At 27.3% G+C, this 19,289-nt stretch overlaps 1 protein-coding gene across 1 annotated transcript; it reads right to left on the reverse strand.

Annotated features, from left to right (window-relative positions):
- Positions 1-3,904: 3,904 nt before the first annotated feature.
- On the reverse strand, positions 3,905-18,073 carry LOC145838010 (synaptogyrin-2-like). Its single transcript, XM_082945526.1, has 7 exons — positions 17,959-18,073; positions 16,734-16,808; positions 14,048-14,195; positions 9,070-9,215; positions 5,510-5,665; positions 5,052-5,167; positions 3,905-4,677 (listed from the first exon to the last, which is right to left on the reverse strand). The coding sequence occupies exons 1-6, from the start codon at positions 18,058-18,060 to the stop codon at positions 5,090-5,092; spliced, it is 705 nt and encodes a 234-aa protein (XP_082801652.1). The 5' UTR covers positions 18,061-18,073; the 3' UTR covers positions 3,905-4,677; positions 5,052-5,089.
- Between the last annotated feature and the right edge of the window lie 1,216 nt (positions 18,074-19,289).

The raw sequence follows: 19,289 nt of genomic DNA on the forward strand, positions 1-19,289 counted from the left end.
TTTCCATGCTACTGCTGGGATGTGACTGGACAACCAAGAAAAAGCTTGATCGCGAGTTGTGTGAAAACCTGTTCGGCCAGTAAATTGAGTTGATAAGAACAGTTTCACAGTTTCTCAACAAAGAGTTTCACAGTTTAAAAACAAAAACGTCAGCGCTCTCCTCCGTCGAAAGATTTTGAGATGTACAAGTAGTGTCCTGCAAGTACAAAAGCGACGTAGAAGCCACTTTTAATTGCAAAATCTTTAGACTGCCTGAACTACGCCGAAAAATTGGAGTCGCTTATCAGTAGCTGGGCTGCGCGTGACACCGAATGAAAAGTTGAAATTTGAATATTTTCTGATTACATAAAACATATACATATTGATGTTTAACTTCAAAGTATAAAAAAGTTATGTAAGTTCAAAAGAACGAGTTATTTTTCAGTTCAAAAACTACTAAAAGTTCTCTCTTTGTTTTGTCAAAAAGTGACTTGCAAATACCACACAAAAATCCTGAAACACTTATTTAAAACAAATTTTTCTAAAGCATGGTGTTGCACAAGGATCGGCAGACACTTGGTGGTCGCGAGCCAGATTTCGAAAATAAAATATTTTTGCGGGCCGCAGTTATAACTCTAGTATTAAACTTTCATAACAAACCCGAAATATCTAGTGTAAGCTTCGAATTTAGCATGAAATGTACCTAAGACCAGTGTTTTTGCTCTTCATTTTGGGACCTAGATTATCTGTACCTAAACTACAAGTTTTAAGATTTTTTATTCATGTGCCACATTTGCATGTTTGCGGGCCGCAGGTACTATCTTTCATAGGCTGCGTCCCAACTAAAGTAAAAATGTGCTGCATTTTTACCCTTGATGGGCCACAAGTATAAATAAGTGTTTTATATTTTCTTGTGTAGTTCTTGCATGCAATCCTTTGACTTATTGAGAAGTATTTGCGTAGTTTTTGATCGAAAAATTAACAAAAATTGGCCGCATTCGAACTTATATAACTTCTGAAATACTTAAAGTAGAAAAGAAACAAAACCAAATTTAAAAAGAATAAGCCTAATTCTACAAATGCTCAAAAATTGTTCTAATTTATTTTTACTAAGAAAGTCTTGCGCAGTATGATGGAAAATGATTTAAATTTCGAACAGGTTTTCAAAATAATAACTTTTAAAATTTAAGAGGATATTAATTGTAGAAAATCTCCATGTTTGTTCTTCAAGATTTTGTTTGTTTATTAGTTTTATAAATGTAAGTATTATGATATGTCTTAAAGGCGCAAACTTATAAATCTATCTAATAAAAACCTAAATCATATTACAAAGTAAAAAAATAACTATCGAAGTTAATACTTAAAAAATAATAAATAAATTATTTGCAGTGTTCGTAATTCACACTGTTTTCTATAACAATTTAAAAGTACATTACCAAAAATAAAGTATTCAAACAAGACGAAGAAAACAATAAATACAATATAAAAAGGCTTACATCCTTATAAGTTTCTATTTTTTTGATTAGGATTAGATCACAATTGATAAATTGTTTTTTTTTTACTAAACTGTTTACTGGAAGATGCTAAAACTATCAAAATTTTTTTTAATAAATAGGGTAGTCTGTAAGTATTTTAATTGTGTCAAAGATTTTTTTCACTAATCTAGTTTAAATCAAATCCCTTATTGAACTATTTAGTAATTATTGTGCTTGAAAACTACCAAGTTAATATCATTGTTGTAAATGTTTCAAGTCTTAGTGTTTAAATCCAAATTTGTGTGTTTAAGGTTCTAAACTTCAGTTCATGATTAAAAAATATACTTTATAAAGTTCATCGTTTTATTAACTCACAGTAAACTTAAAGTAAGCATTATAATAAAACAAAACAAGTTTTTTCATAAACTGGTATAAATAATTGGCTGTATAACATATAATGTAAACTTTCGTAGGTTTTTTGTAGAAAAGAAAAGTAATCGTAGTTATTTAATTTGAAAACTAATTTAAAGATTTTTTTTTTTAGTTGAACCCAAGTATAAACTTTTAAGTAATTTTTATCAATAATTTTAGTTTTCAAGTTATATATAAACAGTTGTTGCTATGCTTCTTAAAACTTACCAGTTATTTAATCGATCAGCAGTATGTTATAAATTAAACAAAATTATACAGTAATCACTTATTCTGTTTAAGTTTGTTTTTAGTTCTTTTAATATTGAAAACAATACTGTTTTCATTATTTTAAACCAAAAGACAAAACATTTTTTTTTATTAATAAGTAAAAAAAACTTCCTACCCTTTTAGCCTCAACAGATATATTAAATTTCGTTAACTTTAAACCTTCAAAGCTATCGTAATCCGATTTAATAAAAACACAAACATTGTTGATTCTTTATAATTATTTTGGAAGTTCGTATACTTTTAGAAAAAATACTTAAAAATATTTAAGATACATTAAAAAATTACAAGTATTCAGTAATTCATAATACTAAGTTGAAACATCAATAAAATATGTTTTCCATAAAACTACTTATTTATAAGAGAAAACGAAAGTTTTTGCAAGGCCAAAGTGACGATTATTCTAACAAAAACCGACTGTCGAGATGTGAGTGATAAAATAATGGAAGTTTTACCACCAAGCTCACCAACTTGATGAATAATTAAACAGTTTATCGAGCCTGAAACTTGTTTGTTATATAATTGCAACTTTGCTAAAGCATTTTTCAAAATTTAGCTGTTCAGCTTAAATTTTCAACTTTAAAGAATACGGATCTGCTTAATTGTAATTTAACGAATAAAAAGTAGATTTTCAAGCACTTTAATAGTTAAAAACTCGTATTCAGCCTTTAAACTTATGCTTTTAATTCAAACTGGTTTTTAATAAGTTTTTTACTGGAGCAATTTGTAAAGACTTTTTTCACCACATAGTATGTGTTAAATTATTATTACCAAAGTTGAGTTATGTTAAATCTTTAGATATTTTGATAAAAATTTTAAAAGTAAGCTATTTTTTAGTTATAAACAAATTATGATAATGCAGTATTTTAGTGCAAAAAAAGCATATATTTGTGAAATTACTACTTTGTATAAACTACTGTTATTTACTAATTTTAGTTTTTTTTTTACAAAAGTTTCTTAACTACAAATGTACTTATTTCTAGCTAAGTACATGTTTTAAACTTTTAAATTAAAAATTAAGTACTTACATTTTTATTAAGCTTCAACATACTTTTAAACTTTACATATTATGTATGGTAACGCTAATTAAAATACATTACTTTTAGGAAAGAACTTTAAAGAACTTTTTTGAACTAACTTATAATGAGCTACATTTTACCATATATACATATCCATATTGTAAATACCATAACTAATAGCTTTTCGATAAATCAAAAACTTTTGCCCTTACAAATTTCGCGTTTTGCGGTTGTTAATGAAAAGCTTAACTGTGTAAAATAATAGCAGTAATTATGGTTTTGTACTTATAGTTAGTTTTATTCACCTAACAGTATATAGATACTGTACAAATATTTAAGTATTGTAAAGGCATCAAAAATCAGAGATTAGTTTTAATTTTTAAAATTAAACTGTCAAGTAGTAACTTTAAGATTGTTTTGTATGATAACAGACTTAACTGTTATCATAAATATATTAATTTTCAATTAAAAAAAAGTTTTGTAACACTGGTTGAAATAAACATACTTTTAGTAATTCTTTCATTAAATAATCAAATATATATTACCACATATACATAATATTTATTAAAATTAAGGAGTGTAGTTTATAAACATAATGTATATCACAAAGCAATCAAAATTATTTATTATACTGAATTTAAATTATATTTTAGTTACTGATAAAAATAAAAATTATAACATTTAACAGTTTATTCATGTTTTTGTTTTACAAAATACTAAAAACAAATTAGTATAAAATAAACATTTATGTGCAAAACAAACAATGTTGTGTATAAAAATAAACAAAGTTCCGAGTATAAGAACAAAACAGAAAAATTGAATAAATATATGAAGATTTCACTTCAAAATGTTAGTTGTTAGTAAAAAATCACAAGTTTTAATAAATCACAAATTTTAATCAAGTTATACACAAGTGGCACTAACATTTCAAATTTTAAGATTTCTTAGCATGTTTTCAGTTAATTTTCTAATCTATTTTTGTTAAAAATAGATTTTATTAATTTATATTTTGTTTAACTTAGGCTGTTGTCTTTTTTTTGCAAAAGATCTAAAAATTTAAATTTTCAACAAAGTTTTTTATCAAAAACAAAACCCAAAATTGATAAATTAAAGAAAACTTGTTGTGTTTAGTGTTAAGTTTATTGTTAATGACATAGAAATTATTTTCAAAATTAAATTAATATCATGCAAGATATAGTAAAAAATAATTAAACAAATGCAGCCCAAATTACAATGCATCGGTTGATTCAGGAAAAATCTCTTTAAACTGCATTATTTCAAAATAGAGAACGGAATACGTACTAGCTTGAAGGAAATTACTACACAAGTCTCATTTGAATATAAGAGATTACGAGTAAACAGCAACGATAAAAAGTACGCCATAGTATTTCAATGGAAAAGTTTTAAAGGTGGCTCACACAGAGGGGCCCATGAATAATTTAGTTGAAAATTTTCGTCCTTTTTATTTGTTGTTTTGTGAGCACCAGTTTAGTTGCTTCTATTCGTAGCTGGTGTGTTTAAAATGTTTTTTTTAATTTATCTAATTGTTTAGTTAATACTACAATAAAAATTCATGAAAAAAATCTTAACTTAAAAAAATGTCTAAATGCTAAAAAAAATCTTAAAGTTTTATTAAGCTTTATTATAAACACTAAACCAAGCTACTGTTAAAAAGTTTAACAAATAACTTGACTGGATTTATTTATCATATTGTTCAATCTAAACCTTTTTTGTTTTTGCTAGCAAAGAGATAAATAATTTTGATGTCAAATACCTTCATGTTATATATCTTTTAAATATAATATTAACATTTCAGATTAGCACTGAACATCCTATCAAACAGCTTCCATACAAAAATTAATATCATAATTTCAACACTCACCTGCATAGAACAAGCGTGGGTGCACTCATTGTTGTTGCCTAGTAAGTGGGTGGGTCGTAGTTACCGGCTTGTGGGGGCGGGACCCCTTCAGTTGATTCCTGGTTGCTGAATGGAGCCTGAAAAAAAGGAGGATAAAAAAATTGCAGTCTTCAAGTTTTTTTACAAATTTGAATTTGTTCTAAAATGACTTCAAGTCATCATAATCTAAATTTAATTTTCAATGCCAAAACTGCCTTCTCGGCTTTAATTAACACAAAAAAACACTTAATTTAATTTTAAATATTTGTAAAATGATGTTTTTTTTCTAAATTTCAAAATTTTAAGTACTAGACCTACAAATTCACACAAAACACTATTTTAAAACACAAAGTCCCCAGTTGATCTTTCTTAAATGTTATTAGCAGTATGTTTAAGGAGATTAAATTAAATTTAATGATTGAAAATGTTCAGAGAATTACCTGTTGGTAGGGCTTCATCAGGTCACCGGTGCCCGGGTAAGACTTGTAGGGGGCGCTAGACTGGTTGCTAGGATACTCGGTTTCGTCATAAGAGGGCGCAAAAGCGCTCAATGTTCCCTGTCTGTAAGCTTGCAGCGCGTAGTACGTCAGTCCAGCCTGCGTGAGTATTTGTTTGTTAAAAATAATATTATTTTTAACTTGAATTATATATTTAATTTTTTTGTATGTGAGTCCCGCCTATAAAATATTTTTTAAAGATTTAGTTTATTAATTATTTTTTCGTTTGTTGATTATCTACTTAATGCTTAAGTCCTGCTAATGTTATTTTATTAGTATACATGTTTCATACTTTTGTTTACTTACTTTTATATAAATACATGGTTGCCACTCGTTTTTTCAAATTTTTTTCCAGATTTTCCAAATTTCTTCCAGGTTTTTAGAAGTACATATTTTTGGGTCTATTTTTAGTTTTAAGTTCATTTCTATTTAAGAAACTGTGTTAAATGGTATAAAAATATTGAAAAGATACTGTAAAGTTACTTTAAATGGTTTTTTAATTTGATGATGACAAAAAACCTTAATTATATGATAGATTTTTTATGTCAAATCAAAAAATACAACTGAAAATGTTAAAATTATTAAAAATATTCCGGGTTTTTCCAGGTTATTTTAGCCTAAATTGTCAAATTCCAGGTTTTTCCAGGTTTCCAGGTAAAGTGGCAACCCTGTAAATAGTGCTCTCACATTTCTACGATACATAAAACCTCGTCAATTATTGAATTTGCTTAATGCTTTCTATCTAGTTAATATTCCACTTATTTACACAGTATAAAAAAATTCCTTAAAATTTTAAAACCTCTAACAACTTATTTTTATTGAAATCAAGCATTATTGTTTACTTTATAATGCTCAGTATGTTAGTTCAACTTATGGCAAGTGTACGATATAAAAAAGTATTAAAACTAAGCTTTTACAAACGAAAATAGTTACTTGGTAAGTTTTTTTGAAATGCTTATGATGAAAACATCATATTTATTTGGAGTTTCACAAATTATAGCCTGTATAAATTATTAAATATGTACAAATTTTTCCAATCAATTATCATTCATGATATGTTTGTTATTGCAATACATATGCGTGATCAATAATTTATAATTTATTGTAAAGATAAAAAACTGCACAGTGCTATAATAGTTGTTAAAATGTTATATATAGTTAGTTTACTTTTAATTTGTTAATAGATGTAATTGTGAGTAATAAGTTTGTTTTCACATAAACTGTTTATAAAAAAATTGTGCATACTAATTTGCCTACATTTGCTATGTGAAGTGTTTGAAAAGATCTTATGACTTTGCTTTTAGTTTATTTACTATGTATGATGTTTTAAATTCGTTGTAAAGAGTTTTTTTTGACATTCTTTACTTAACAAAAATTTAAAAAGACGTTTTTGTTATAATTTTTGCAAAACGTTGCGGTTCTACAACGTACAAAATCTAATAAAATTTACTGGTTTTATTGTTGATTTTAAGATATCAAACAACTTTAAAAACTTGTACTCATCTTTCACATTTGCTGTTATTGTTGCGTGTCGAAATATTGTGTTTCAATATTCAGCAGTTATTATAAAGTGGTTTTTGTTTAACTCAAACACAATGATAAATCTTCCATTATATTAGGAAAAATTTTAAATACATAAATTTGACATTTCTTCTGAGAAATTAGTTTTCTGTTCTAACAATTTAGGCATTGAAACTGAAAAATTTATTGTTTTTTTAACACAAAAATCAAAAGAAACTTTAAACTTGATAAAAAAGAAACCATTAAGTTTTAAAAAAATAATTTTATCTACAAAGAAACTGTAGCTTTTCACTAGAATAGAAAAAAAAGAAAAGCTTTGTTCATTTGAAGGTCGTTCAAGTAACAAACAACACGTCAGATGGAAAATAAAAAGTTTCACAAATCAATAAAACTTTTTCCATGCAGTTCTCCGCTGAGAAATGAACAAATTTTCGTTCGACAAATAAACGAGTTAATTTCACCGTATCGGCTGACGGTGTTAATATTTTCATGTTGTAAAAATTTGTGTACAAAGCCCATATTTACTTTTTTCTACTACAACATAACTAGAATGTTTGACCAAAATATAGTCAAGTTCGTTTAGTTGAATTTAAAGTATAAAATATTAATTCAAACTTTTATTATTGACTTGAGCAGCTTAAGCAAACAAAAGCATTTTTGAAATTAATGGATTGAGCAATGAGCTTTGGTGTGTATTAAAAAATCTTGGTGAAAACTAAATTTATTTAAACGTTAAGTTGGTTAGAAACCTCATTTAAGTTATGTTACTTTTATATTTTTTTTGTAAAACAAAATATCAGAAAATACTTAATTAAAATTGATCACGTTTCATTAAAACTTAATGTATCAAACTGTTTACTTATCAAACTGTTTACTTATCTTTAATACTTTTTTTCCTAATTTAAGTATTATTTTAAGAAAGCAGTTACAAAACTAGAGCAAGTTCAAAAAATCTTACACATGCATAAGTTATTATGACAAGATAAAAATTTAAAACAACAGGTTTTGAGTATTATTGAGCCAATTATAATATATAAGTAACTTTTTTTTACTTTTAAAACTCTGTAATAACATGTTAGTTTTGCTTCATTATGAAAAGTATTATGCGAGAACTATTGCACGTTCAATTACTATTACTTTTGCTGAAAAAATAGTATGACTACAAAACAAGGAACCTAGAAGGAGGAAAAAAATGAGAATGTCACAACAAAAAACATATCTCTAATATTATCAATAACCATTTTAGTATCAATTAATTGCATTACCATTACTGAAACTTGACTAGTTCATTACGCAAATGTTTTGACAAGTTCAACAAAAATTTCTTAAAAGTTTGAACTATTTTCTTAATTTTGAAAAATAATATTTTTTAAACAAATTTAACGAGGTACTTACAGTAACAATTAAATTTAAATAATAATTACAATCCCGCTTAGTAAAACTATTTGAATAATAACTATTTTTATCATGACAAACTCAACTAAACTTTTTTTCAGTTATCAAACCCTATTAAACTTTTTTTCTAGTTTTACAAACATAGATGAAAATAACATCTAACCAAATTTTGATAAACAAATTTTAATAAACAAACCCAAGTACACTTTTTTAACTTTCAAACACAGTAACCTATCATCATATTCAATAGGCTATTTGCAGTAGAAACAACTTTTAGCTAAATGTAAGCAAATTAAATGTTATTAAAAAACAAGTAAAATAACAACAAAGCCATTAAAAAAGCATAGAAAAAATTAAAAATTATTATAAAAACAACAGCTACTAATTTTTTAAAACAAAACCAGGTGAATGAAAGTTTCGCATCGAGCTAACAAAAACATTATTACATGAAAATGTTATTACATTCAAATAACTACATCCAAACACCATTTTAACATACCCAACACACAATTTTAGTTTGCAATAAAAATATCCTACAAACAACTTTAATGTAAATATCAATACAAAACATATTAATTCAAACAAACCCAGGTGAAAATAGAGAAGAATGAGAAGGCTATGGCGGCTCTGGCGTTGTCAGCTCCGTATTCGAGTTCGGCAGGCGCTCCCATCTTGTTCCTCCAAGTGTCGACCAGCAAGCAGAAACCGACGAAATACAGGAACGTCCACAATCCTGTTGAGTTTTTACTATTACTATATTGTTTTGTTATTAGCAAGCAGAAACCGACGAAATACAGGAACGTCCACAATCCTGTTGAGTTTTTACTATTACTATATTGTTTTGTTATTAGCAAGCAGAAACCGACGAAATACAAGAACGTCCACAATCCTGTTGAGTTTTTACTATTACTATATTGTTTTGTTATTAGCAAGCAGAAACCGACAAAATACAGGAACGTCCACAATCCTGTTGAGTTTTTACTATTACTATATTGTTTTGTTATTAGCAAGCAGAAACCGACAAAATACAGGAACGTCCACAATCCTGTTGAGTTTTTATTATTACTATATTGTTTTGTTATTAGCAAGCAGAAACCAACAAAATACAAGAAAGTCCACAATCCTGTTGAGTTTTACTATTACTATATTGTTTTGTTATCAGCAAGCAGAAACCGACGAAATACAAGAACGTCCACAATCCTGTTGAGTTTTTATTATTACTATATTGTTTTGTTATTAGCAAGCAGAAACCGACGAAATACAGGAAAGTCCACAATCCTGTTGAGTTTTTACTATTACTATATTGTTTTGTTATCAGCAAGCAGAAACCGACGAAATACAAGAACGTCCACAATCCTGTTGAGTTTTTACTATTACTATATTATTTTGTTATTAGCAAGCAGAAACCGACGAAATACAGGAACGTCCACAATCCTGTTGAGTTTTTGCTATTACTATATTATTTTGTTATCAGCAAGCAGAAACCGACGAAATACAGGAACGTCCACAATCCTGTTGAGTTTTTACTATTACTATATTGTTTTGTTATTAGCAAGCAGAAACCGACGAAATACAAGAACGTCCACAATCCTGTTGAGTTTTTACTATTACTATATTGTTTTGTTATTAGCAAGCAGAAACCGACGAAATACAAGAACGTCCACAATCCTGATGAGTTTTTACTATTACTATATTGTTTTGTTATTAGCAAGCAGAAACCGACGAAATACAGGAACGCCCACAATCCTGTTGAGTTTTTACTATTACTATATTGTTTTGTTATTAGCAAGCAGAAACCGACAAAATACAGGAACGTCCACAATCCTGTTGAGTTTTTACTATTACTATATTGTTTTGTTATTAGCAAGCAGAAACCGACGAAATACAAGAACGTCCATAATCCTGTTGAGTTTTTACTATTACTATATTGTTTTGTTATTAGCAAGCAGAAACCGACGAAATACAAGAACGTCCATAATCCTGTTGAGTTTTTACTATTACTATATTGTTTTGTTATTAGCAAGCAGAAACCGACAAAATACAGGAACGTCCACAATCCTGTTGAGTTTTTATTATTACTATATTGTTTTGTTATTAGCAAGCAGAAACCAACAAAATACAAGAAAGTCCACAATCCTGTTGAGTTTTACTATTACTATATTGTTTTGTTATCAGCAAGCAGAAACCGACGAAATACAAGAACGTCCACAATCCTGTTGAGTTTTTATTATTACTATATTGTTTTGTTATTAGCAAGCAGAAACCGACGAAATACAAGAACGTCCACAATCCTGTTGAGTTTTTACTATTACTATATTGTTTTGTTATTAGCAAGCAGAAACCGACGAAATACAAGAACGCCCACAATCCTTTTGAGTTTTTACTATTACTATATTGTTTTGTTATTAGCAAGCAGAAACCGACGAAATACAGGAACGTCCACAATCCTGTTGAGTTTTTACTATTACTATATTGTTTTGTTATTAGCAAGCAGAAACCGACGAAATACAGGAACGTCCACAATCCTGTTGAGTTTTTACTATTACTATATTGTTTTGTTATTAGCAAGCAGAAACCGACGAAATACAGGAACGTCCACAATCCTGTTGAGTTTTTACTATTACTATATTGTTTTGTTATTAGCAAGCAGAAACCGACGAAATACAGGAACGTCCACAATCCTGTTGAGTTTTTACTATTACTATATTGTTTTGTTATTAGCAAGCAGAAACCGACGAAATACAGGAACGTCCACAATCCTGTTGAGTTTTTACTATTACTATATTGTTTTGTTATTAGCAAGCAGAAACCGACGAAATACAAGAACGCCCACAATCCTGTTGAGTTTTTACTATTACTATATTGTTTTGTTATTAGCAAGCAGAAACCGACGAAATACAGGAACGTCCACAATCCTGATGAGTTTTTACTATCACTATATTGTTTTGTTATTAGCAAGCAGAAACCGACGAAATACAAGAACGTCCACAATCCTGTTGAGTTTTTACTATTACTATATTGTTTTGTTATTAGCAAGCAGAAACCGACGAAATACAGGAACGTCCACAATCCTGTTGAGTTTTTACTATTACTATATTAATTTGTTATTAGCAAGCAGAAACCGACGAAATACAAGAAAGTCCACAATCCTGATGAGTTTTTACTATTACTATATTGTTTTGTTATTAGCAAGCAGAAACCGACGAAATACAGGAACGTCCACAATCCTGTTGAGTTTTTACTATTACTATATTGTTTTGTTATTAGCAAGCAGAAACCGACGAAATACAAGAACGTCCACAATCCTGTTGAGTTTTTACTATTACTATATTGTTTTGTTATTAGCAAGCAGAAACCGACGAAATACAAGAACGTCCACAATCCTGATGAGTTTTTACTATTACTATATTGTTTTGTTATTAGCAAGCAGAAACCGACGAAATACAAGAACGCCCACAATCCTTTTGAGTTTTTACTATTACTATATTGTTTTGTTATTAGCAAGCAGAAACCGACGAAATACAGGAACGTCCACAATCCTGTTGAGTTTTTACTATTACTATATTGTTTTGTTATTAGCAAGCAGAAACCGACGAAATACAGGAACGTCCACAATCCTGTTGAGTTTTTACTATTACTATATTGTTTTGTTATTAGCAAGCAGAAACCGACGAAATACAGGAACGTCCACAATCCTGTTGAGTTTTTACTATTACTATATTGTTTTGTTATTAGCAAGCAGAAACCGACGAAATACAGGAACGTCCACAATCCTGTTGAGTTTTTACTATTACTATATTATTTTGTTATTAGCAAGCAGAAACCGACGAAATACAAGAACGTCCACAATCCTGTTGAGTTTTTACTATTACTATATTGTTTTGTTATTAGCAAGCAGAAACCGACGAAATACAGGAACGTCCACAATCCTGTTGAGTTTTTACTATTACTATATTGTTTTGTTATTAGCAAGCAGAAACCGACGAAATACAAGAACGTCCACAGTCCTGTTGAGTTTTTACTATTACTATATTGTTTTGTTATTAGCAAGCAAAAACCGACGAAATACAAGAACGTCCACAGTCCTATGTGTGGAGTTGTTATTATTTTGAAATAAAATTAAATTGTTAAATTCTTACAATGAATATTGTCCGTAACCTCTTAAATGTGTGTTGGGAGTTTTGCTAACTTATTTAGCTTAAGTTCAACAACAAACAAAGCTTTTAAGTTTAAAGACAATGACTAAATTAAATGAATTTTTAATTTTCTGTTACTTTATTGCTTAATAAAAACTTTTTTTTTAATTAGTTGAACGGTAGAAGTTATGTTTATTTCAAAGTCATAATAAAAAGTTCAACAGAGTAAATGTCCACAAGTTTAAATGTTGTGTAAATCACAAAAAGTTTCATCATTGCAGGGTAAATTCTGAAGTTTATCAGTGTATGCTAAAATGGTTTTTCTATAAAACAGAATTTGCTTCAATTTACCTAGAAGTTTTGCAAAATGTTAAAATTAAAAACTTCATACGTTTATATCAAACAAAAAGTGAGAGCAAAACAATATTCTTATTGTTATAGCTTTTGTTTGCTTACGACATTTGTGAAACGTAAATTAGAGCTTTATAACTTAATGTTAAATTGAAAATGAAAAAATTAAAGAAAATATAAAAGTTGTTTAACAAGTAACAAAATTCATTATTTACATTTGAATTAAGTTATGTGAATTAAATTCTACATAAATTTTACAATGTAATCAAGTGGTAATTAAAAATCTTTAGTTTAACAACCGGATTTTTGTTTCAATTAATAAAACTTCAGTTAAAAAACTACAACAAACTTATTTTAACCTTTAATTAAGTTTATACTTAATAAATTAACTTGCTGTACAAGGAAAAATTTGTTGTTTTTATGAACACCCTGTTAAAAAAAAACGTAGTTGCGAACAACTAAAATGATTTAAGAGTTTTAAAACATCATTAATTTTGTCTTTAGAAAGTTAATAAAGATTAATTTTCAATGTTAAAACTACAATATTCTTACAACTCAACTTAATAAATAATGAAGTTCATTATTTATTATTGATAGCGCGAAACATCTCAACTTTGTTGATGATGGCCAAAATAAATACTGATTTAAACTTTATTTCAAAAATAGTGCTTCAAAAACAGTATATATCATACTGTCTATGCAAATGTACTATAAATAAAATACAAAACTGAAATTACACAACTAACCAACTGTAATTTCATTAGTGAAACTGCAGTTTACAAATAACTATTATGAAATTGACAGAACAAGTAGTTAATATGTTGTTTTGTTTTAAAGTTATTATAAAGTGCTGTATAGTTATAGTCAAACCTACATACCCTCTTTGAAAAAAAAAGCAACTATAACAAAATAATATAAAAAATATTTGACTCTGAGAAGAGCTTGGTGCATCAAGCATAATTAACATTAATTAACATTAAGTTAAAAATTCAAAATGATGTGTTGAGTAGTGTCTGTTTTATCTTTTATGCCTCCTATTACCTTAAAATAAATACAAAAGTTTCAACAAAATACCCACCGGCAGTTCCCAGATCCACCATCACCACCTTCTTTCTCTTGGAAGCGGATGAGATGGAGGGGAAGACGAGGTCGAATATGAAGAATACGGTGGCGGTTATGAAGGCCATCACTCCGATTGCAACCGCGTAATTACAAGCGCTCGCTTTCTGTATATTGATTAACTTGGCTTAATTGTATTTAATAGTTTATAATGATAGTTTTTATTATACAATACATAACTTGATACTGTAAATATAAAATAAATGTAAAAACTACGTAATTTCAAGTGCTCGCTTTCTGTTTGAAATTTTGGTTTTATTTTGTGGTTTTGAAACAGGGTTTTACAAACTCCATATCATAATTGCAAGCTAGGCAGAAATTTTGTAAAGTCATCCCTAAATTAGGAACAACCCTTTTCATTATATAACTAACTTACTTTTTCCCTCCTTACTAATTAATGCTCCAAATCGCCCCAACTGGGTAATAATGCCCAAGTTAGGGAAACACTGCTTGTGAGTTATTGAACTGGTTTAGTTTACTTATGAAAACAATGTGTAAAGATAGTTGTAAATAATAAAATACAATTAGCTCAGAACTCTACATTGCTTGGATTGTTTTTCAAACGAAAGGTTTGGGTATAGAGCAAACGTCAATGTTGCTTTTTGAAACTAGTTTGAAGTACTAGTTTATTTTCAAAAATATATAAAAAACTTGTAATTAAAAATGAGTAAGTGTTTTGTTTGTATGTTTATTAGAATTTTCAAATTTATTATACAGTATAAAAAATGGGAACAAATTGATTGCCTTTTTAAGTTTTATTTTTCAAGTTCTTCTTATTATATAACTATCATGAAAAACTTTTAAAATTCTCATTTCCAATTTTAGCTTAAAGTTAAAAAGTTTTAAATATTAATGTTTTACTTGCCTTTAAGGCTTAAAAGCAGCAGTTTCTAAGCTAAAGAGGCCATTAAGCTAATTTCTTGTTAGTTGTGTCCGGAAATCTTTAATCCAGCTAGGCAAAAAGTAATGCATGGCTTTCAAAATTTTTTCTCTTTGTGCTTAGAAAAAAATAACAAGGATAACACAAATATCCCTATAGAGTTAAAAATACAATTAAAAATCTAACTTGTGACAAGTGATTGCTTTTTGTTAAAGCAGTTAGTTTGTAGAAGGTTGACCTTAGTTTGCCTTAAAAAATTAACCTAGTAGGAAAATGTTAAATAATATTTTGTCAACAAACAAAATTTCAAAAACATGTATTTAGAATAGGTATCTGCAGGTCGAAAAAATTACAACTTCATAAAATCAAAATAAAAATAAAACAAAGTTAATAAAACCTATTTTCACTAATATTGTTTAACAAAGAAACTTTAGAAATATATTTTTCTTTTAAAAGATAATACCAAAATTATAAAATGTTTTCAAAAAATATAAAATCTGCTTTAATAGCTTGAAATAAAATTTTGAATGCAGCCCGCAAGACTGCTGATCCCTGATTAAGATAAAAGTAAATAAGGAAATAATAAAACCTATTTTCACCAACATTTTTGAAAAAAAAATTAGCAATATATATTTCCTTTTTAAGTTAACACTTAAATTTTTTAATACTTTTAAAATACAAAGTTTTACTAAAATAAGTTGAAATAGGTTTTTAAATTCAGCCCTCAAGTCACAGACTGCTAAATAAGTATAAAGTTAAAGGTCATCAAGTGTTATAAAAAATTTCACGCTATCTAAAAATTGAACTTAAATATAATAAATTAGCCCTTTTGAACATTGTTTTAAATTTAAACTTTCAAGTTGTCTGCGACTACATATGTGCTGCACAAAATTTTTTTACCACATTTACAACCCAATTTGTTACAGCTGTTTACTTCACCTGTTTACTTCACTTTGTGCATTGCTCAGGTAATAAAAAATTCAACTTTATATGCTGACTTTTGAACTACTAAAAATAATAAATTACTACTAGTTATTAGTATCTGAAATCGAGAATGAAATCAAAAAAAAACTAATTATTAACTAGTTAATAAACTTGATAGTGTAGCTTCTTAATTATCAAATCAATACTGTTAACTTTTTTAAATAAATCATACATCATTTAAGAGCTGTCCAACTGTTTAGATAAAAAAAATTGTTACTTTTATATATTAAAATTCTAATTACATAGATAATAACAATTAATTTAGAAAGAATTATTACTATATTTCAAGTATACTAGTATACTTAAAGGTCAGTCTGATTTACATACTTGCTGAGTAAGCAAAAAAAAACTTTTTTTAAATTTTACTTTTAAGTTTTATTTTCTAATTTATTTTTAAAGTATTGAAAATTTATTTTTTGACTAATTTTTAATATGTTTGAGTAGGGTGGGTTACGGATAAAAGTATAAATAAAAAATTATAATAAAAAAGCTATAGAAATATTTTACTTATCAAGTATGCAAACCAGACTGACCTCTTAAGTATACTTTCCTTTCAAGAACATAGAACTGACAAAAGCTTACAGCTTGTTTATATTAATGTTATATTCTAAATATAGTATAAAAATATGATAAACTGAAGTAACAAAAAAAATACTACTGAATTATAGAATTTATGCCATTGTTGAAATTATAGAAAAATTAGTCTAATTTTAGTCTAATTTAAATATATTTTGATTGTCAACTCAACACTTTAGTAAATCTATTTTCAACTCTGACTTACAGTGCCAAATATGCAATTTTGGTGGTTGTCTACTCCTTCAGAAATAATGCAAGCAAAAACTACCAGGGAAAATACCTGTAGAATTATTTTTGGTATGTTTAGATAATTATAAATTATAATTACATCGCAATGGTATTAAAACTTTGTATCAATGAAAATATTACACAAAATTTGTTTCAGCACACTTAACAACAATAAGTTTTTGATTTTTCAATTATCCTAGTTTTTATATAAATATTAATAAGTCAATTAAGATAACAAAGCTAATTATTTTGTTAACAGGTCATAAATATACTTTAATACCTTGTAATTTTAAACACATATTTTGTATAAAATTTTAAAGTAATAAAGTAAAAACATTGTTTACTAACATAACTATACCAGACTGTATATTAACCCACTAAAGTTAACCCTAAACACTCAACAAAAAAATTAGACTAAAACTAGATTTAATTTTGCAAGATAGTCTCTGTTATACTCTGTAACTTAAAAAATTCAAAAGCTACTAAATAAATTTACTAAAATTTTTAACACAATTATCAAAATTTAAATATTTATTGAGATTGTATTGTAACCAATATTTTTTTTTAAGTTTACTTCTTTGGCGTGTTTACTTAAACTTTTTTGATACACTGAATGAAAAATGACTGATATCATTATAGTTTTACTACACTTTTTATTGAAAAATGTGTTATTCAAGATTCTGGCATAAGTTTAAAAATAGTGTAATTTAGGATATACAGAAATAAACTTTTATTGTATACTTTACTCTTAACTTTAATAATAAATTTACAACAAAATTCAAGTAAAATTACCCACCTAACTTGCCAACCTCAGTACATTTAGGGTTTTTTTTATAAAGTCAATCATTTTAAAAGTTTACCTTAAGACTTTTTACATAAGCATTTCAGATAGATTCAAGTAAAATTCAAACTGAATCATAAAAATTCAAAAAATTAGTGTAGCTGAAGATATTAATAAATAATCTTATAAAATATTTAGAACAAGTTCAAGTATAATCATTCAACCCACCCAACTAGTCAACCTCAGTATTGTTTTTGGTTTTTTAATGAAGTCAATAATTTCAAAAATTTACCTTAAAACTTTTTACATAAGCATTTTAGATAGATTGAAGTAAAATTCAAAAATTTAGTGTAGCTCAATATATTAATAAATAATCTTATAAGATATTTAGAATAAGTTTAAGTATAATCATTCAACCCACCCAGCTAGTCAACCTCAGTATTGTTTTTGGTTTTTTAATGAAGTCAATCATGTTGAAAGACTCTCCTGCTTTCCCGGCACCATAAGCTCCTTGTTGATCCATAACTAATTTTACAAACTCTAGATAAAAAATTCCATATGAAATTTTACAAAGAAAAACTTTATACACACTTCAGTTTCAAAAAAATATATATTCCACAAAATAGCTTTCTACATAAGTAATCTTAAGGAGTTCAAAGTAACTGTAGCTTTGAGATTTATTTAATGTATACAGAGTAAACTTTAAGTTATACAAAGACTTAAAATGTTTGTACAAAGTGCTTTGCTGGAATTTAATGTTTTTTTAACTTTAACTGTTTTTGCAGTAAATATCAAACCAAAGATTAAACGTTCAGGGTTGGACAACATATGGCACTTAAATTTTATAAATGAAAGTAAGTAATGAAGAAAATTAAAAAGTTGTGAGGCTAAAAACTTTAGTTTTTTACTTTTTAAAAACACTTAACTCAAAAGTTTTAAAAAGGGTTGACAAACTGCGGCTTGCGGGCCAAATGCGGCTCTCAAAGACAAAATCTGCGGCCCTTGGGGCACATTTCAGCTAAAGAAATTCTTTTTTAAAACAATAGAAAAAAAAATTTTTTTGGTGAAAACTTACAACTAGGGTCAAATTTAAGTAATTACTCATTACTAGTGCTGTTTTATAGCTAGTTTTATTTTTGGTGTAAATAATACTTTTGTATTATTTATTACAACAATTTAATATAAACTGCGGCCCAAGATGACATTGTTTCTGTATAGTGTGGCCCGCAAGCAAATTGGCCCGCTACTTATATAAGGCTGCTGACCCCTGTTTTTTAAACAGAGCTTAAATTTTATGTAGTTCAGCAACTCTCACAATGTTATTGCAGTACAGATAAAAATTAGACTCAACCTTATAAACTATAGAATTCAAATGATAGTCATTTTTTGATTTGTTATTAATTTTTTATTATCTAACTTTTACAAAATAAAATTTTATACTTTTTAATGATTTTAAATAGGATTTATTTTAAATTGTATTAGCTTGAGCAAACCATTAAAAGTAATTCCACTATGATAACTTTATATTTTCTACAAATCAGGAATATTCTCTAAAATTAATATCAACACTCATTCTGGTAACTACGTGATCAAAAAAAAATCATTAGTTTTGAGACACACTGCTTAAAATCATAGGACAAGTATCAGCAAGTTAAATTCAGTAGTCTTTAAGTTAAACAAAATAAGCAAAACAAACAGAAGTGAGCTTTACTATAATAGTATTTACAAATATTCTTTCAGTTTGACAGTTAA

Source organism: Thalia democratica, chromosome 6 (assembly GCF_965202585.1).
Source record: "Thalia democratica chromosome 6, ktThaDemo2.hap1.1, whole genome shotgun sequence".
NCBI lineage: Eukaryota > Metazoa > Chordata > Thaliacea > Salpida > Salpidae > Thalia > Thalia democratica.

Coding starts and splice junctions, on each gene's coding strand:
- LOC145838010 (XM_082945526.1), bottom strand. CDS start 18,060: ATGGATCAACAAGGAGCTTATGGTGCCGGGAAAGCAGGAGAGTCTTTC. Junction 16,809..17,958: donor TACTGAGGTTGACTAGCTGG/GTGGGTTGAATG, acceptor ATAATTCTACAG/GTATTTTCCCTGGTAGTTTT. Junction 5,168..5,509: donor TGATGAAGCCCTACCAACAG/GTAATTCTCTGA, acceptor CCTTTTTTTCAG/GCTCCATTCAGCAACCAGGA.